Source organism: Struthio camelus, chromosome 3 (genome assembly GCF_040807025.1).
Source record: "Struthio camelus isolate bStrCam1 chromosome 3, bStrCam1.hap1, whole genome shotgun sequence".
Classification (NCBI taxonomy): Eukaryota; Metazoa; Chordata; class Aves; order Struthioniformes; family Struthionidae; genus Struthio; species Struthio camelus.
Window position 1 is genome coordinate 71,857,986 of NC_090944.1, and position 21,785 is coordinate 71,879,770.

Consider the following 21,785-nt stretch of genomic DNA (forward strand, 5'->3'; position numbering starts at 1 on the left):
TGGCAAGACAGAAATACTTCTTTGCATAGAGATCTTCTGTATTGTTTTAAGTAATCCCTGTTTTGGTTAGCGTTACCACCATCACAAATGTTGGACTAAGAAATTAAAGAAATTTTTGAAAAGGAACTAAGATAATGCATCAGATAAGAATTCATTCCCAAATATATCACACTGACAGACAAAGATTCAGAAATCCATTTCTGCTTGATGTTGCTCTTTCCCTCTGCTGCTTCATATACCTGCGTATTTATCCAAACCATGCACAATCAAAATACACTTCCTATACACGCATCTTATACATTAAATAGCAGTATGTCTCAAGAATTCAGGAACTCCAAGTAATGCACGGACTAGTTACTGAGACGGTTATGGGAATATTATTTATCTACCCAAGAAAAAAGAGTGTTTTTGGCCAAACATGTGATAGCCTGCTGCTACAAGATCCCAGCACCTGCTGTGCTTACAATCACTACTTCAAAAACAACTTCTCCTCAAAACAATGGGACATCACCAAAATTAGAAACTCACATCCTGTCATCAGCTCCTTCGTGGCAGTTACCTAAACAATAACAGCACTTCAAAAAGTATTTTTGTTCAGCTTTCTTTAGCTAAGAAAATAATAAAAAAAAAAACTAGAACAAACCCTCAAGCATCTTTCCAATGCACTTTGTAGGGCATTTCATATTCTTCAAAAGCATTTATAAATAATAAAAAGCAGCAGTGAAGTTAGACTTTTTATATGATTTTATTACAATTTAGTTGAAGAAATGTCACCCTTCTCTCTTACCTTTTAAACAAATAGAGGAAAAAAATGACTAGGATGGGTCAAAAACTTTTTAACAAAATAACAGGAACATCTCATTAATCACAAGTTGTTCATTTCCCAGGAATGTATGGGAATAGTTTAATGGCCAGATCTCAGAGGTTTCCAGTATCATTTCTCTGAAACAAGAGAAGAAAGAAGAGCAGACCCCCTACACTCCTTGGGTTCTCTCTCTCTCTCTCTCTCTGGAATAACTTCAGCCAAAAAGAAGAAAATAAAGTTTGATTCTATTCTCTGTCCTAGCAATTAGCTGGAGAAGAGATTTAAACCTGCCATTTCTATGTCCCAGGTGAGTGTTGTTCTAATTACTCAGGCATTTGTTATTTCAGCTTACAGAATAAGCCAGTTGTTTACAACGCTTCCCTCTTCCTCTCTCACTTTCCATGGAGAATATCTGTACAACTTATTTTGCTCAAAGATGAAAACAAATTCCAAAACCTCATTTTTTTGAGTAAACACAATTCTTGTTCTCTGGCCAGTCTAATAAACAGTGATGAACAATGACTGAGTTCCTCAAATATGAGGCCAAATCCAGCATGTCACCAAAACACTAAAATGTGCACAGAAGTGGTCCCACGTGTAAAATTAGTTGCTAGAACAGGTATCTGCAATAAAATATCTAGATCATGGTGGTCTGGTTTCCAGAACACTTGCAGCCCTAGTGAATGGTCACTCAATTTGTAGGGCTCATTTCCTGCAAGGTTATTTCTATTTTAACAGCTAAATATCAGTCTTGATCCCTAATTATAGGCAGTCAATTTTACAGCTTGGACTGCTGAATGTACACATTCAAAGCTTCCATTTATTTAAATTTTTTAAAAATAAAGTTTTGAGTTTTTGATAGCCCTTAATTCCCAAACCACAAAGCCGAAAGCTAAGTTAATCTAAGGTCTACTTTTATAGGTCTTCAGACAAAATAATAGTGGACCAACCCTGAAAAGTTACCATGAACGTCTTGCTCATTTGTCTTGGGAAATAACCCAATTTTCAGATAATTATGAAAAGATCATAATTTACTGTGGTAAGTTATGGCAAAGGAGTGAAATACAGAAAAAAAATGTGATAAAAGTAGGCATACTACATAATAATCAACAAATTCTGCAGATTGAAGAGATCAATTCATTTTTATTTGGGTTTGCATTTACACTTAGGCTTGTTTAAATTATTCTTGTAGTGTCAAGGGCCTCCCAGATGACACTTTCAGCTGCTGATACCTGAGAAATTTAGGATGGGCAGTAGAAATGGGAATCAACCTTTCACTTTCAGTAATTATGAGGAAACTTGTGACTTTAACATGCAGTTCTTTCCTCCTTCCTTGCTAATTCCTACCCAGGTCTTGTTAGCCATGGGAGTCAAGAAAAATTCAATAATCAGACACTGTTACTTAATTGAAAGAGGAGACTGAAAGGAAACGTACATAACTACTAACATATTACTTTCCCCATTTTACCTCATTCTGATTTGCAGCCCTTTCACTGCTGCTGAAATGCAAGGAAGACTCAGCTGTCAGGGTTCATCTGTTTGCCCTGCTGGGAAGAAGCCTGCAGAGACAGCGCACTACCAGGGCATGTCCCCGAGTTCTGCCCCTGCAGGCAAAGTGCATTTTCTGCTTGACATTTCCTAACTGCCAGAGGCATGGAGAAACAAAAGCCCTATATCCACCCTACATCAAAATGCGGAAAGCCTTTGGGACTGCAAAAAAATGTGCAGACACACAAGACGCGATCTCCCCTGCTTTTCACAAAACCCGCAAAAAGAAGCTGCTGTTTTATTATTCATGATGATTTACTTTCTGCATCCCATCCACCTTGTTTGAAAGCTCAGGCAAAAAATACTTTCTAACTGAGCACACTGACATGTATGAACAAATCTGACTCCCACTGACAGAGAGATAAAAAATGCTATACTATAATCTCCCACCTCTTCAAATGGGGGTTTCCTAAGAAGGGAGTACCTAAAATACACCTGGTTCAAATGTAAAACAAAGACAATGCCTTTTGCAACCAAAAGTACGCGCTATGGTGTTTGATTAGCATGACCTGTACTGACTGAGTGGGTTCAGAGGTTTTTAAGAGCACTGTAGCTCCTCTCATCAGATTGAATCTCTTAGCACTTCTCAAAATGTTGACTTTCAAAGAACACAAAATAACAAATTTTCAACTTATTATCATGTTAAAATCGATAAGACATGTGTTTCCCTCCTGCTAACTGAACAGAAACTCTATTATAAAGTCAGCAAACTTACATCACACTAACAAAGGAAATGCTTACATTCTTTAGTGTGGGGTTATTCAGTTTTCAAATTTTCTCCCTCTTTTCTCTTGAACATACCACATGTCTTTGTTTCTTACAAAAAAAACAAGCCAATATTGTAACATAACAGAGTCTTGCATCTCAACCTGCTGATAAGCAGAGTTAAGATACTAATGTGAGACATTTTAAACAGGGTGAAAATGCAAACTGTTCAAATGGTCCAAGCAGACAGGTTCCCTACCAGCCAGAAATAGCTCCAGAAAGCTGGAAGTCTTTTCTACTTATTCCTGTTTTCTCTCCCTTTTTATTTGCTTTGCTTTCTTTGATGTTACAGCTGTGGCTTGCTCTTCATGCCTGTTTGCGTGAATGATGAAAGTTAGTAAACTATATCCATATTCTCCCCACAGTGCCCCTGTTAAAAAGTCCAGCCCATTGAATTTAACAAAACAAAATGCTGAACTTATTTTTGTATACAAAAATGGCAACAGGTTTTTGGTCTTGTTGTAGTGATATTTTTACACTGAAATAACAATGAAAAATATGGTTTTATTTGTTCCAGCTCAAAGGCTAGCTTCCACTTAATTTTACCTTTTAAAGTCTTCAGATAAAAAGTGCTGCCATTGTTCTATTACATCATCATACAGTGACAACTAGCCTTCTTTGTATGAATGTATACTCATAAAAACTGGCCAAGGAAGTTCCCCTGGTCTTGAAGCTCCCTGGGATGGCACATTCCTATATTCATACTGCTCAACTCTCTACCACTTGGTTATACAATTGCCCAAGCCATGCCTTGGCATTACCTATTCAGTTCAGGCCAGGGGATATGCAAGTAAGTAAAAGGAAAAGACAGAAAGATGCTCCAGGATGCTGAAAGAAAGATGCTATAGGATGATATTCCATGGCAAATGACTCCTAATAGGCCTAGCTTTACACAACACGGCACGTACATAGTTGCCTGTGAAAAAGCAAAAAAACATCATTCTCTAATCTCAAAACTGGCAGTACAAATCTGACAGATGATTTTGTGCTAATGTTGCTATATCTTAGTTTCTAGCCTTTGGCTGGTTATTTTATTAATTTGAGTTTCCTCAATCAACTCAGACCAAAAAGTGATAGTCATGACATTGAGCTCTGGCTGAGTTTACCTTGGGAAGAGCTCTCATCTTCTGATTGATTACTCTTGCTACTTCTTTCACAAATGCAAATTATGTATATATATTTAATTATTTGTCTAATTGAGAAAAGTTCTTCAAGGTAGACACTGTCTTCTTATTAGGGATGGTCAACATTTTTCTGATTTTTTTCTTCTTTTCAGAAGTGTAGTTCTAGAATAAACAAACATTTACCTAAAATATCTCTTTTAAGGTTTTAGATTTTTCTTCAGAAAAATAAACTTGGAAATACTTGGCCTTAATAAAGTTGGTTCTTTTTCAGCAAAAACTCCACATATTTCAGAGAAAAAGTCAATAAGAATACAGGGTTATTTTCATATAAATTTTCGGAAAGAAAAATACTCGTCATTTGCTGGCTACCATGGTTTCTTGCACTCAACCCAGAGGTGTGCTGAGCAAAAGCTCCAAGAGTTGGAAATACACCTCTGAATGGGGATAGAAGTCTATATCTGTGACTTCAGCGTGGACCAGGATTTTAACCCCCCCAAAAAAGCTACCTTGTGTCAGGACAAAGGCCTGTCTTGGCCAGCCTCCTGTCTCTGACGCTAACCTGCTGCAGACCTTCACCACGGGGCTCAGGAGTGCAGGGGTCAGGAAGGGACCACCCTCCCTACATGCCCACCCGTCTGTCGGAAAGCATTAAACTCATTCCATAGAGCAGTTAGGGCTGACAAACGCACCTCAAATGCTCCACAGGCTGCAGCTGAGCATGGGCTAGATACAGCAATCTTTACTGAGATCAGTGGTATAATTTGCACATATAAAGCCAAGTGTCCAGTTAGGTTTTTCTTACAGTACAGTCTAGAGCCTAAACTCAGTCTTCATTAACAAAATCCTACAAAACTCTCTCCCAGGGGTTTCTGTACAGTAGCGTTTCTTTAAAAAAGGGCTGTATTTTGGTGACTGACTTGCACTAGGTGAAAGCCACTGTTTATATTTCACTCATAATTACCTATGCAATAAGCATCACTGCTTATCTTGAGTTGTCTTCCAAATGTAAAAATGTTAATCTAAATTATTTTCATATACATTTTTCACATCCTGAAGCTGGGGAAAAAGTATAAACAGTGTTTTGTTTTTAATGACATACCATGCTTCTTGCATTTACATACAAATGAGATGGACATGAGAAAAAGGTCCAAGCAAAAGCAACTTCCTCCCTCCCCCAAAACCAAATAATGTAATTAGGTAAAGTTTCCTTGGAGGATGGAAATTCTCCAGATGAAAAACAGAGCTTCCATACAACTTAAGGCATTTAAATGTGCATGATTCGTCCCTAATATGTGTGCTTTTTTCCCCAAAGTGAGACTCAAACACAGAACTTAATCCTGAGCGGAAATAACAGTGGTGTCCTGTTTATTTATTCATTCAGGTTATATTGTTGGCAATTGGGTTTAATTGATTCTGGGTGTAATTTAAAATATGTAACAAAAATTCTAACATCAATGTGGAGAAAAAAATCCTTACCGTATGGATGGAAAGTCTTATTCAAAGTGCTGATATTTCCTGTTCTTGATGTAAAGAAGAAAAGATTTGTTTACTTGGTGACTGTGTTGTTCAATGAAGGCTCTTATTTAAGTTGTATTAGTAAACCAAATACTATGAACTAATTACCACACTGCAGTTTTAAGCTGCAGAATTTTCATAGGAATAAAGTATGTAGTTTTTGTTGTTGTGTTTTTAGCTTGGAGAGGAGGCTATGTTTCTGAATTCATACAATTCCTTCCACCCAAAAATATCACTACAATTAAATAAATGCTAATGCTTATGCTGTACATCCAGAATTTGTATAGGTCAGAGTGAAGAGCAACTTACATATTTTAATTAGGAGAGAGGAATCAAACAACACAATAACCAATAAAAACAAAACATTTTAAAAAGAGAACTAGAGACTGGGTTTAGAGCTTCTTGTTTTCACTGCCATCAAGTCCTGTCCTAAATCTTTATTCCTAACTAATCACCTGAAACTCTGCCACTCATAAAGAGTTTCAGATTTTAAAGGCATGCAGTAATTTAGACTAAATCCAAAAGAAGTAAACTTCAAAGTAATATTCATAAAAAATTGTTTCTCCCTCAGGTATGTCTGCAGATTTAAGATAACACATTTAGCAACACTTAAAATACATAACCCTGAGGAGTAATCTGATAAAATGGTTGGGTCAAGAAAAAACATGTTCCATTCAGTTATGCTTCCTGGCAATACATTCATTGCACTCCTAAGCAAGAGAAATACAGGCAGAGTCGTTGTGGTATTCAGTATGGCCATAGTCTCTCACTGCAGTTGACACACACCAAACAGAATCAATCGGCAATTAATCAGTAACATCATTATTTGCTTGTGAAAACTGTGTAATAATGAAGTAGCATGTAACCAAATATGTTTCAGATCTAAAACCAAAATAGGTAGTCTGTAAAGAGTTTATATTTACTCAAGATGAGTATATAATTTGAATAGTATAAATAATATAGTCAATGAAGGCACTCCTTTTTGTTCACGAAATCAGCGTTGACACACAGTGATGTCTGTCTATTTCTCTGAGGTGGCAAGGGAGGAGTTTTTAGTTCTATTGTACCACTGCAAACTGCTCTCTCTGATCATTCAGCTTAATGATATTAGATGTTTTCTCGTATTTTATACACTCCTGCATGGGAATGAACAAAAAGTATTACCCAAAGACTGAATGTGCAAGAATTTACAATGTGTCTGTTTCTTGTTTTACGAATGCTCTGGCATATGGATATGAAATGTACTTTCTGACAAGTAAACGCTGACTTCTACAAAGGAGTACCAAAAGAAAACACACACAAGAAAGATCTTAAGCATATAGATGGAGAGTTTCTACAATAGTCACCAATCTGTATTCTCTGGCACCTAAAATTTACTAAAGCAAAAGAATGGGATAAAATCTGAGGAAGTCTTATGGTTTTGACATGGCATAACGTCCCGAGTCAGCAGAATCATTTTGGGAAACTATTGCTCATACCCTCCAAAAAGTTTTATTTAAAAAGGTAATGTAAACACGAGGAGGAGCACAAAATACATGTTGCTGACTAGTGTGTGATGCTAGGTATTGCCTACATTAATTTGATGAGTTCCACCTTTTTTCACTCTCAGCCAGATTCTCATACTCTTCTGCTGGGCTCCAACACACTTTAGTGGCACTCGGTAACAGAAAGTACCCACAGAGTCACACGACAAGGGCTGTTTTCAGATAACATGGTTCTTCTGAAGTCTCTTAAGAAGTACTATATTATTATGTCATCATACCAACTAAAACTTCATTTGAATCTTGGTGCAAAGAGAAACTGTTGATCATTTACCTGTGATTTAGCTGTCATCTGTGTGGATTCTGATGCTACATCCATTACGCGTGGCTTCAAACAAGAACTTTTTTGATTTGGCATTGTGTAACTAAACTATTTTTCCATTGCTATTAATGCTTTTTCTTTTGATTTTATCCTCAGGACTCACTGAATCTATGCTCTGGACATAATTACAGCTACTGAGAACTGAATAACTGGTCAGCTGGTCAGTGGACGCCAAATGAAGCAGGTATCATAACATTATTCTTTGAAAACTGAAAAATAGTTAATGCTGGAGTTGGAAAGTGTGCAGGGTACTGAAAAGAAACGCTCTGTGGTTAGATTGGAAATGAAATTTTTTCTCCAGCTGCAAAATATATAAATGACATTGGAGCAATTAAATGTGACCCCACAGAGAATCTGCTTAGGATGTCAATACACTATGTGACTCGACTGAATCAGAAAGTTAATTGTCAGGAACAACGTCAAGAAGTTACTAGCACCAAGGCAGATATGTCCTGTGATCCATCCAGATGCTCTCACCTCACACTGAGTAAGCCCATAAAGTGAGATTTTACTACCTATGAACCTGCTCTTTTGGTATTTGCACAAAGATGGTTTATAATTGCTTACCAGAGGCCCAATCCTACTTTTTGAAATATTTTATTGCCTGCCATGATAAGGAGTGTGAATAGACTGACTGCAGACAATTCTCAGGTAGGATTTTCTTATGTTCGCAGCACACTAGCTAATCACAACCTTATTTTGAAACCATACACATAGCTAAGGATGAAGAAGTAAAAAAAAAAAAAAGAAAACAAAGACATGGTGCAAGACCAAATCCTATTGTATAGCAATCCTATACTGATGATCAGCTCATGAAGGTTTCAGAAGTGGGAGATGAAGCTCAGAGAGCTTCTCAAGAGTCATACCCTCCCCATGCTCAATTTTAAGTCATATTTTAAGTTAAGGCTTCTTTCACTTAAGACTTACAAGTAACCAGAACTTACACAACTTAAGACTTTCACTTAACCACAAAGTCCCATAAAATGCATATTTTCCAGTGACATGCTGGCATAGTCAATATATTGCCATGATGGATGGATGTTGTTTTAATTCAAAAAGAAAATGAAAGAAAATGGAGTAAATTAACTAGTTTGCTTAAGTTTGCTGATGACAGAAACGGAGTAAATTATTTCTGCATACCAAGCATGGAACAATTAATGCAGCAACACCTGCATACTTTAAGTTTGCTTACTGTAAAATATACAAGAGAAATCAAAGAAGACTACCACAAAATAAGAACATGTTCCACTAAGAAATACAAAGTTTGGTGTGACAGTAAAATCTGTGGTCATACATACTTTCATCTGTGATCACAGAGTCTTAGGTATGCATATACCTTGCATACGAAATAATTTAGCAGGATATGAGAGAGGACAGTATTTCTCTTATTTCCTGAGAGTTACTTGGGAAAATTTGAATTTTCAGCCAGTTCAGTTATATGATTCTTTAACACTGCAAAACCTAATGGGCCTATTCAAGCTTGCAATGAAGAGACAGCCCACCAGATCAAAGGGCAGATATCTTGCAAGCTCTGCAGCAATGACGATCACTTAGTTGCCAATCTAATTTACTACGGCTGAAATTGCTTTGCAGGGGAACATAGAGTGGAACACAGAACATTTGTTTGTTTCAGGCTGCATGATGCAATTTGCCAGAGTTATCATATTTAGCAAAACGTGAAAGTTCAAACCAGAGAATAACAAGCAGTTACTGTCTGGTATCACTCAAGTTAAAAATCAGTGCCCTCATTTAGGTACTGACCGTTACAAGCTGCCCTTCTGGCTTTCAATCAATCAGTCCCTTAAACTGGAGTCCCTTTGTATTTTCACACTGGGGTCTTTGGTATTACTAGAGCATTCCACTGTCCAAAAGCAGAGTTACCCTTGGCAACAAGATTTTTTGGAGTTTTTGCTTCCTTATCAGAGAATGCTGAGAAACTGAACATGAAGATTAACTTGCAGCTGCTGGTATGCTCTAATATAGGCCATTCTTTAATTGAAAAGAGGCTCCCTTTTCTAATGAAATCAACAATAGAAACTTTGGTGCTTTTATAAAAATATACCAATGTAACACTTTGCAGCTAATGCTAAACAATTAAGTTTTTTTTATTGAGAGTTACATGTCTACTCCAGGCTAGCTCTCTAGGTTCTTTTTTCAGACGAGAGAGAGAGACTGAATCACACCAGGAATGTCTGAAGTCATGTATTTGAGACACCTATTCCAGGATGATATAAATCACTATTTGAAAGTACCTATTTTTTGCCACTGTCTATTGATGTCATTTAAACGGCTAGCTCAGACTTGGAAATATCTCAAGTTAGATGAGAGACAGCCCATCTTCATGGTTGGAAATTTACCATCTTTAACATGTTGCCTGGGTTTAATTTAGTATGCATGAGGAGTACTAAATATATACTTAATTCTGACCACACAAACCTAATCCCCAACACAGGGCTTTTTCCCACTTCGTCAGTGGTTAACCTGTTTGCTCCATACTCATAAGCAGGTTCAAATAACATACATGACAAGAGTGCTTTATACAGACATCCAAAAGTTTAAGTGCTTACAAAATGCAATCTACTGTCCTCTCCACCTCTGAATGTCCTCTAAAATTGGGCTTCCCATTAAAGATGTTCTCTTACAGAATTTGAAGCAGTTTATGCTCTTGAGCACAGCTATACCACAACCTTTCTGCCAGTAATCCTCCAACTCTGTTTCTGGTTTCAAAAAAACCCCAGAAAGTGCAGAACTATATGAACACAAGTAATTCTTAAAGAAAAGACGTACATATAGATGAATGATTCTGCTATTCTCTTTATGGTATTTGTTGTTTTACATAGACTGGTTTTCCTGTTCTTATCAGTGAAATTCAATATCTGCGTTTTTCTATGGGACTATTACAACTCAAGCCTAGGGAACTACTTCCCCTAAGGAAAACAAAGTATATTTCAAAGCAGCCAGGAAAATAAGAGGAAAAATGGACCGAGTGTTGAGACTAGCATGGTTATGCTATACACTAAAGCTGAAAAACTTCATATAAATTTCATACAAATCAATTATGGTATGTCTGGCATGTAGAATATACATACCATTCCTTCACCAATAACTACCGCAAATTTTCAGAAATGTATCCAAAGCATTAAACAATTTGCCGGCTGTAGTGGGAGACCACGAATATAGAAAATTTACAGAAAATGTAGAGGCAGTGGAGGAAATGCTACATTTTAAAGTTTTTTAATTGCAGTGGAAAAAACAGTGGTGCACATGGGGGAGCAGAGGCTAATGTAAGCCCAAAGTAATTAATTTTTTGGCAGAGCAGGTATATTTATAGGTAATCTAATTAAACTAAACAAATGGAAGACATGCAGTATTCAAAACTAAGCTGAAGGCAGTAATAAAAAAGCTGTATCTGCACAACTACAGGTAGAAAGAGCAGAGAGCAGTAAAAACAAGCTTTGAAAACACGGCTTTTGGGAAAAGCATTTCTCATGAATATGAAATAAGCTTTCACTTTCGTGACATTAGTAAACATCTGCATGATGCCAGCTCATGGAAAGCAAAAAATAAATTCAGCAACTAGGCAGAAAAAAACAATCATAAGTAAATAGTCTGACAAGTCCAAGTAGAGAGACCTTGTGTCAACACACACACACGCACACTGAAAACTATAAAAACCACACATCTCGATTAATTAATTAAAGGATGTCAGAAGCCCAAGTGTGCTGCCACTGAATAACTCTTTTATATAGAAAGAGACAAAATAAAGAGACGTTAAAAATGAATGATTAACATGACTGAAGGTGCTGCACATACTGCTCTTTTCAATACGTGCTCCTTTCAGTAAGTACCTCTGGCTCCCCAAGCCTCTCCCAGCCGTGGCATCATCACACTGACTGCCTGTCTGTCAGGCTTATCCACACCCACCGGAGCTGCCCTCAGTGTGGCTTACGCAGGGAGACAGAAACCTTTTCATGAAGAGGGTGGTTCACGGACATGCCTATGTGTCTGCTTTACCAGCAGCTCTGAGAAGTCCTCCTGGAGTAGAGGTCCTTCTCCAGGTGCATTCAGCGAAGCAGGAAAACTTTCTTTAGTGACAGGATGAAGAGGCACAAGCAGGACCAGTCAGAGTAATGATATTTACAGTGCACTGCAAAAATCTCCGCGAGCACAATAACCTTAAACCCATTACCAGAAAGTATGAGATAATAAATGGAATGTTTTTTTTTTTTTCTCTCCTAAGAAAGTTACTTCTGAGAAAACTCAGGGCTAACTTCCGTATGCAAGAAAAATAAAATCATACTATACCTGCGTTAGTAAGCCCTATGCACTCAACACAGCCTTCATGAAGCTCAAAGCTAGCAAAACTAGCAAATGCGCATTTTGCAGACAGGCGGTGATGCGTGCTCTCCCATATGCAGAGCTGTCAGGGTCTGGGGCTGCCGGACCACCACGGAGCCATCCTGCAAACTGACTGATGCAAGACAGTTGCCTGCTACTACCTCCAAGCGATCCCTTTCATCTGTTCTACCTATTGTCTTTCTCAAAATCAATCTATTACCCTGATATTTAGTTCTGCTAACAAAAAAACCGCACAGTCAGAGGGAAAACCTTCAGAAGTTTAAAACATTATGAGGTAGCCACCGCTTAGCCATGTGGACAGCTTGAAGCTGAGGAGTAATGTGTTCTGTCAAAATCACAAAAATAGCCCAGTGCCTGGTATTGGCTTCAGTTTGAATAAATCTAAGACTATTATGCCCAGCTATTGAAAAATCATTTTATTTTACTTCTTAGCAGACACAATGTTATTAGAAATAATGTTATTAGCTATTGCTCCAGGAGGTCCCAGAGGCATAAGAAATCTCGTAATAGAAGGCATTGTAGAGACATGTAGGAAGACAGAGTCTCCTCCCTAGGAAGACGTTACAAGAAATATAAAACAAAGGAAGATTAAAGAGAGAAGCCTTAACTGTGGCTGAATGTCCCACTATGACACTAAAGCTCTGTTCTCCACTGGTAAATGCAGCATAAGGAGATGTTACTTATCCACATCATTATTCCACCTGGGATGAATGCATGATTACAATCTTATCTGTCGCATAATTTACATGTCATGTAGTGCAGCTTGCTCAAGAATAGTCATTGAAACTATGCTGATTTTCATCACCTGAGGGTCTTGGAAAGTAACATGAATATTATGCAAAGAGAAAGAAAAGACATAAGATCTTACATAATTTACCTTCCAATGATATCTTTTATGTTGGTTATTTCATTATATTGCACTAAAAGAAAAATGCAGTCCTTTGAGTCCTTACACAAAAAAGCACTTTGATTCACTTCAAATCAACAGGTTGCTCACGTGAGCAGTTACATGTATGACTGTGCCTTAACTACCCGAAAGGCAAAGCTGGCTGGTATATTGGGATGTCTGCAAAATAGCTTCTCATTGTCCAAAGAGTCATTCAGTGCAGCGGGCTGTTTTCCATGAGAAGAAAATGTACCCCAAAAGCACAGAAGAGAAAAAGGGTGCGGGCCTGACCTCCACGCTATCCAGTGTCAGGAATTTTTTATGTGGACGCGCATCGGCCTGGCCCCATGGACTTCTGGCCATTTGCGACTGGGCTACACCCGCTGTGCTCCCGGAGCGTACCTTCCAGCTTAGTTTCATCCAAAGGGATTCAGTTCATGAGCTCCAAAACTATCCCATGATACTAACCAAGCCAAAGTAAGCAGGAATCACTTGAAGATTCACTTCAAAAGCACACTCCTGAGCCAAACTAAAACAGTCGTGTAGATGCGTGCTATGACCAAGCGTCTCACATCACACAACTGTTACACCACCAGCTTACATTTACTGAATATGTTTGTAAATGTTTTGAATATGTTTTGCTTGATATTATGTCTAGTTACTCTTTTTAAAAAAAATGTGAAGACAGCTAAAGCTAAAAAATCATTTTTAAATTAGTATCTGAATTCAGAATTTGGCATTCATTAACCAGAGATAATCGATTAAGTGTCTTGGCCTATACCTTTACTGCTAGGCCGATTTTTCTCTTAGACATTTTCCTTCATGAAAATATTGTGCTTCTTGAGTAAACTGATATTTTTAAAAATAAATTATTATTAAAAGATTAGAGCAATTTTCAAGAAGAAAGCAAAAACAGAAAACAGTTGAACAATATGAAAAAATTCTATTTCACTTGTGGTTGTTGCAGCTCTTTGAGACTCCAGACCATCAGCAGGCACACATACACATCTAGGTGCACAGTTCCACGCTGTTGATGGCACATCTTGCCCAACTAGAGTTAAACTCCACTTAAGTGTTTCACAAAATCGTAAAGAAGCGCAGAAATAGCCAAAATCAGCTCACATGCACACTACTTATATAGACTGAATTATACCAGGGACGAATTTGTACCATTCTATTAGTTCTTTTTCTTTTCCTGTCTATAAAAATGGGACATATAGGTTGTATGAAAGTTGCACTACAGAAGAATCATGAATCAACATCTACATAGGTATTTAACTAACACAATCAGTGTGATCAGGGCACATAATTAATCTGTCTTTCCCTTTGTCAAATGTAATCTTTGTTTGCATGACTGATGTCCTTTTGAGTACTCATAAGCCCAATCTTTTATGTGTCAGTAAACTTTAGGAAACGTTTAATAGGTTTGCAAGAATGCATAGACACAATTCCAAAATAAACCTGTCTGTGTCAGCTACAAAAGTCACATATACAAAAATTTAAGTTGTACCCCTAGAAAGAAATGCTAAGGGAGTATTTCTATAGTAATTCTTCACTCTTTTTGCAAACATTTTTCTCTCTCTAACCATTTTTTTAAGTGAGAAAAGAAATAGTAGTATGAAATCTGTTTACTTTTCTGAAGTTCAAAAATCTAGGAATGCTGTTCCAATTTTAATGATTAATAATAATAAAAAAAAATTGCAGTCCTCAAAATGTGATTTTAAAATTATAATATTCTTTATACATCATAGTAAAAATAAATAATATGAAACTTTTCTGAAAAATTAATCCACGCTTTTCTGAATGAAAATTATTTTTTAGCTTCAACTGACCACAAGTTATATTTTTAAATAACTGTGCTATCAGACAAAATATATTTCAAGTATTGCAGATAAATTCAGTAAATATAAATAACAAATAGTTCCAGAGAGCTTTTTTGCAGAACAGCCTATACCAACTTCTACCAAATTTAATATGGAAAGCATGATTCTGAAGCACTCTCGCTTGAAAGCAGAAAGCTAGGAATCCTAACAAATGCATTATATTACAGGTAAATTCTGCTTTTCAAAAACATCTGTGAAACTAGCTGTCATAAACTTCATGTGTGTTTAATGACAGTACCTGAAGGAAAAAATCTAGACTTCACAATTCTTCATTCTGATAAAGTAGTGAAACCCACAATACTTCAGAATAACTATATATATTTCTCCTACATACAGTTGAAATCATGTGTTAAGTTCTCTTATTTTAAATTTGCAATCTTACCGATTTCATTGGAGAAATATGACTGGCTAATTCAAATCGAATAAAACTGTACACTCAAAGGCATTAATGGAATCAAAGAAAAAAAAAATGAGGGGCCTGATTAACAGCCTTGTGCATATAATTAATTCCACTCAGGTCAAGAAGTATTAGCTTCAGAATCAGCCTCTTAACTAGCTCTGTCTTTTCTTTTCCTTCATGTTTTCCCTGCAAGTCTAAAATTACCTTTTGCTCTGTTCTTTTCATGTTTATTGATATACATGCAGTGATTTTAAGGCTACTCTTTATAAACCATTCAATTACTGATGAATGAATAGCAAAAGTACCTGAATGCTTGGATATTTATTTTAACTGTATCATTGTGCTATCTTAAGCAGCCTAGAACAACAACAAGATGGTGATCTTTTATGAGGTCTTATGTATAATGCTTCTTGGAAGGAATGCAAGAACTATCTTTCTCGCAGCACTCTTAAACTTTCAGTTCCAAATAGAAAGAAAAGTTAGAAAACATATTTCAGAAAATGTTTATGCATGTGCGTGTTGAAATCAGTCTGGATCACTCTGAAACGTGTATACAACTTTACACATTTTCATTCATTTCAAACTAAAATACAGCATCCATAATGACAGCTTTTCTTTTGTAACATTTGGATTGTACACAGTCAAAGATGATGAAGTCTGTCGTCACATTACGTAATATGGCCTAGCTTCACTGAAGTCACTGAAAAAGAAGTGACTGAAATCAAGTAAAGATCTGGCCCTATATTTTAACAAACTTCTCCATTTATTTTTTTGAATCTAAAATTACTCCACTTTAAAAGAAATTGATGACATTCTTCCATAAAAGTAGAAACTTGATGGAACACGCTTTTACAAAATTTTGCATAGCCTTTGTCAACATTTTTTACAGTCAGAAATAATTTGCAACCTCATTTTCTTAGGGGAAAGAGGGTGTAGGAGAAGAGAAAGAAAGGTCTCTGTCACCCTGTGTGCTAGATGTTAGGGCATGCCAGAATCATTCTTTGTGACACATACACGTACCCTTTATCCGTTCTGGTGAAAACATTCAAGAGGTCTTGCTTTTACTCCAGTGAGTGGGGAAACAAGTTTTGAAAATACAAAAATTCATTTGAATAGAAATTGTTATCATCTGAACTCCTCTAAACATAAAAACATAAACGGGATTTTTCAGTCTGAACCACTCACCTTTGTCACATGATGCTTTTCATGTCGTACAGGAATCTTAAACATTTGGCACCAATATGTTGTATCTTTGTCTGGTATAGGCACCTGTCTTAATAAAAAGGGAAAAAAAATCACTATTATAAAAGTTGCATTGCCTTCTTGCTTAAGCCAAGAAGTGTGGCTGCCACTTCATCCCTATCTCCACATAAACCCAAAACCCAAAGTAACTTACGTCTTTGTTTGTCAAGTCAAAGTACGGCAAAGAGGCAGATGAAACTTCTGCTTTCTCGGGATTCAGTAGACGTAGACTCTTTGAACCGCGATTAGACCCATGGTAGTTTTGACCTGCTTCTCCCATGTCTTTGTGGTGATAGGCCCATATTACCCGTACTGTACTCTCCTGAAAAAAAAAAAAAAAAAAAGAAAATCAGAAGGAATGGGAAGAACGTCTTCCTCACAGTATAGTTCATATAATTGCTGAGATAGATAAGACTTAGGTGTTACTGTGCTTGAACATGACAACTTATACTAGATCAGAAATCATCTACTGACACAATTTCGTCTTTAAAATTAACCCCCCTGTTTCTACTTTGACTCCTCTTGATCATGGTTTATACTCATAGCTTTCACTGTGGATCTACAGAAGTTGAATCGCTGAGAGGTTTCTTTCATTAAGGTAGCAAACTTGATTCATATCTGCAAATAGCAGAAAAGAGATTCACAAAAAGATAACCAACTCAACACATAACATGAATTTTTCTAGAGTTGTCACTCATTTGACCAGCAGTTGGAAACTATCCATCCAAAACAATTTCCAGGCTCAACTGTGTAAAGATCTGAATACCTTCTGTGAATTGTTGTCCCCTCTATGGTAGGGAAGCTAGACATTAAATTACAAGAACAGATTTACATCTTAAAACTGCCTACAGCTACAGTGCAGATTAATTCTCTGTAATCTCTTCTCAAAATGCAATAACCACCCTTGAGACAAAATATTCTAATAAATAGCAAAGGGTCCCAGCATGTTAAGCTATACTGAGACATTTTGGAGCAGGTGCAAAAATCATAGCTCCATTGACTGCCTGGAGTTCTGGCAGTTTCTATGGCTGTGCATTTGCTTCCTGTATCTTTCAGCTCCTCATGTTGGTACTATTGCACAAATTATGAAAACACAGATAATTAAAATGGCATTAAACTATTATAGCAATGCTTCTAAAATGAGAAGTAAAAAAATCCAAAGCATACAAACTGTTGTAAATCTCTCCATTAGGTCCAATACAAAAGTCATCAACTTCATATAATTTAAAATTGTGCTTAGGAACGAGTACAGCTCCCACCGGTACACCAAAAGAATTTACCATGAAAACTAAAGATTTATCACTACACTCTTCAGCTTTTTAATTTTTAATACAGAAATAAAGGCACAAAATACATTTTAATACCATACTCTCCAAACTTTTTAAAAAGTCCAGCTTTGAGATCAATTACAAGTTAGTGTAAGACTTGAACAGCGTTTCTGAAGCTGGCATCTCTTGAATGGTTGTCTGTAACTGCGGGATATAGGACCTGACGGCCACAGGGGTACCTTGTTTCCATCTTGCGTTCATACTGCCTTTTAGAAATTAGAGAACGTTACGCACTAAATTAGAAGTATAAAGGAAGCTGCAACTAAAATGTGACAGTCCATACCTAAAAAAATAAATAAAAGTATTTTTCCTGGCAAATTTAAGTTGAAAAACAGAGATTTTGGAAAGAATATTGGGAGCTGGATAAACACATTTTCTAGCTGAATTTATGTAATTCTTTCCTTTTACTAACATGAGAAGATTTTAATAACCTGCTTCATAATCACATAAGCACTTGGCCTATCTTAATTACTTGATCCCTCTACACATAGGCGGCGCACCTTACCGTTATACTCTTATCATTTGTATCACAAGTGTGCAGTTCTCTGCTAAAAGCCAATATCGTGTGTGTGCTATTTTCCATGGCATATTCCAGATGGTAATCCTGTTGAGGGTCCTTTTTTAGTACTCTGTTTTCATCCGTAAAATAATCCTGTTGAAAATAAAAGGGGGACCATTATTAAAATCTAATATATGATTAAAAAATACAACTTTATGTCAAAAAACGAACCCCTTAAAACAGATCTTTCGGTAAAATATTGAAGCATCCTAGTTTTGTATCAAATAATAACTTTGGGATGATACTTAATAGTTTTCTAACTAAAGATGTTCAAGTAAGCAAGTCTCCTTGATAAACTACTTACTTAAAAATGTCTTGAACAACTATAAAAATACACTCCTTGTACAAAACTACAAAAAAGGGGTATATCCAAGAATCAATAAGCCTAATTTATTGCAGCTGGGGTGTCAGGAACTTCAGGGGAAACTAAAACGAATTTCACTTAAAATATTCACACCAACAGTATTGTCATTTCATCTTTCCCAACTGCTTTTCCTTTTTTTCCCGCAAAAGGCAAACACTTGAATTAAAACCTACTAGAACCAAAAATGCTACAGTTAGCTGCTATAAAAAAATGCCCTGTTCATACAAAAGGTCCCTGAAGTGTTTTCGTGTTTATTTGCTGGTTTGGGTATTTTCTTTTTTAAAAAAAATCTTTTTTCTTTTTTCAGTTAAAGAAAGATGACCCCAGTCTCCAGTTCAGCAGGAGCACCGTATAAAGCAGAAGCTGCTTCAGTACCGCGCCGTCATTAACCTCCTCACCCCTGAATTCCTCAAGGCCGCGTGCAGCTGCGGCCGGGCTGTGCCCCGCTCCCCGCTGGACACCGCCTGCTCCTGCCGCCGGCCCAAATGCAAGGCTTCGGCCACCCATTTTTAAGTTGTAGGCTCTTTCTGCCCGCTCTGGGACAGGGGGGTGGGGGCTGGAGGGTTGTGCTATGCACTGAACCCTAGAGGAGATCATCTGGCCCTTGGTTAGAGAAACATCTCCTTTTCCCAGAGTACATGACCTTCCTCTCTGGTGTCAAACAATTTTGTCAAGAGATATTTTTTTTTTCAACTAATAGAGCTCTTTCTGATACCAAACAGCTTACAGGCAGACATCATTAATCACACAGCCTTCTCAGCAAAATAATGCAACGCCTGCTCTTTCTTGAAGGCATCTGCTTCTGAAGATATTTAGACCTTCATTTATTTTTACAGTTACTTCCAGCTTTCATGTCATTTTGTTAAAGTGGAGATAAAGCTGAACATTTGTAAAATGTTACATCCAAGCATTTTGATGCTGCTAAATTAGCTGATACCTTTCTAATTCACTGAAGGATCACCAGTCTTAAACTTAACGCTACCCCTGAAATTTTTGTGCGTGCACAATAGACCATGTGCACACCAGTCAGCGTTCACAAGCTGATCAGCCTTTTATATATGAAGGAATAACTGCATGGCTAAACATTTCATTAAGGTATATTACCTTAGATGAACTTTTTATAAAGTAATCTCTCAGTCAGGTTGTACTTTCCAGGAAAAAAAGGGTAAAAAGCTGGCCTTTTAAATCAGAATGAAAATAAACTACCAACAGGTTTTGGATTTTCTCTGTTCTAGAACAAACCTAAACTTGAAAATTTTTGAAAGATACGGAAAAAAAATCATTCTGTTCCTGTCATCACTTTCCATGACTGTGGGTGAATGAATACGTACGTAAAAGAATACACAGATGGAAACTTAATCATCAACAAAGAGGAAAAGAGAGGTCCGGGACCTGCAGTTATATGCTGAAAGAAAGGACGACACTGATGGGTTATGTTTGTTCAGAGAAAGAATTTTGGATTTGCTTTTCCAGACGGAAATAATGGACCTGCTCTTGGCTGGTTCTTGAAGTTGAGTATTTTATGGGATCCAACTGATGGAAACCCCCTTTACTCCTACATCAGACCTTGGAAACAGACCATGTATAACTATATGCAGTACTATCCCTACTTGGAAAATATTTCTCTCCAGAATCTCTGCTTTTAGCTAAAAAATAGTAAGGGCTTGCCTGGACTAGAAATGTAACAATCAACTTGTTACTTGTGAACAGTCAACTTTTATCTAAGTGGGATGGCTTTGTTGAAATGTTACATTAAATTGGAAGAAGGCATCCTTTGCATTAGAATGAGCACCCACACATTGAATTGAAATAATGACGTACAGAAATTTAAGAATAGCTTTTCCAGAATAATTCCACGTTGAAATAGATTGAAAGTCTTTGCCTGAAATGGCTGTGAAGGAAACTTTAGAAATGTGAAGCAAAGTTATATGCCTATGTGTTTGGCCTATACTGCAAATTTTTTTTTCAGTAGAACTATATCCTTTCTAAACAACTCTAGAGGACATAACCGTACCAAAAAACTGCCTGTGCTATAGTTCTGACTTCTAGGAGCCTGCTGGGAGAATGCAACTCATGAAGTTGTATAATTAAGGTATTAGCTCAGATGTGCCTTGATAACATCAGTGGCAGCGTAATTATTACATTCGTGTGGACGACAGTCAAAGAAAGGTCACAGACCTGATTTACCATGAGGAGGTTCATTTTGTATCTATAAGCCAATGCTGCTCCGAAGGTGCTACTGCCATGGCCCATCCCAGTGCCTGGAGCCACAGGAAGCCCCCAGGAGAGGAAGGCACGGAGAGGGAGAGCACAGGGCACTCACTGAGCCACCCACCGCTGCGCACGCAGCTAAGCTGCCCTGTCAGCTTCAAGCGGCACCTACTTCTGATGACTCTCCACCATGCATTTTGTGGGTAGATGTTAGTCTGATCGACTAACGTTAATCTTTCCCATGTGAAAATTTCTGTAAAGTAATGAATTCATGGTCTCTGCTTACACTCACTGCCTGATATGTTCCACCTTGACACATCCCTTGAATACCGGGGTGCGGAGAATATTCCCCAAATCCCAACTCTGCTGAGCGCAATCGGTCTCCACCAGAAGAACGGAGTGCATGTTTGACAAGACCCACTTCAGAGTTACTAATTGCCTCTGTTACTATTTTTATCACTTCTAAGGAAAATCATCTAGATGGTCATGACAAAAATAAAATCAATCACAGGAAAATTTCTGACCAGCTCAGAATTTGATTGCTCAACTTCTGACATGAAAATGGTTTATTTAGCAGTTTGAAAACAAAATAAGGTGGCATCGTCAAGGAAACATACTGACCTTTTCCTGTTTCACACAGTGGATTTCAAGTCAAATTGCATAGTCTTTGCTCAATTTAGTCACCATAGCTTAAGAGCCTTTAAGGCACAGTGTTCGTGTACAAAAGCTAATGAACAAAAGGAGGTTCTCAACAAGAAAGGCACACTGACAAGTTGCAGCGCCACATCCTGTCAGCAGTATCTTGGTAAAGAAAGAAAAGGTGGCTGGGAGTTCCAGTCAGCTAGTCTCATACTTAATGATCAAGGCCTGTGTAAAGCTTATTATTTATTAAACAAATATACTCAGGCATTAGCATGGAGGACACATATCCTT

At 37.2% G+C, this 21,785-nt stretch overlaps 1 protein-coding gene across 1 annotated transcript in view; it reads right to left on the minus strand.

The window, feature by feature from the left end:
• The window catches only part of MOXD1 (monooxygenase DBH like 1), a 50,573-nt gene that overhangs the window by 20,060 nt on the left and 8,728 nt on the right, over positions 1 to 21,785 (minus strand). Inside the window, exons 2-4 of the mRNA XM_068938331.1 lie at positions 18,224 to 18,370; positions 16,545 to 16,712; positions 16,334 to 16,417 (exon numbers count right to left, since the gene is read on the minus strand). Coding sequence (XP_068794432.1) covers positions 16,334 to 16,417; positions 16,545 to 16,712; positions 18,224 to 18,370 — 399 coding nt within the window. The remainder of the gene's footprint in view (positions 1 to 16,333; positions 16,418 to 16,544; positions 16,713 to 18,223; positions 18,371 to 21,785) is intronic.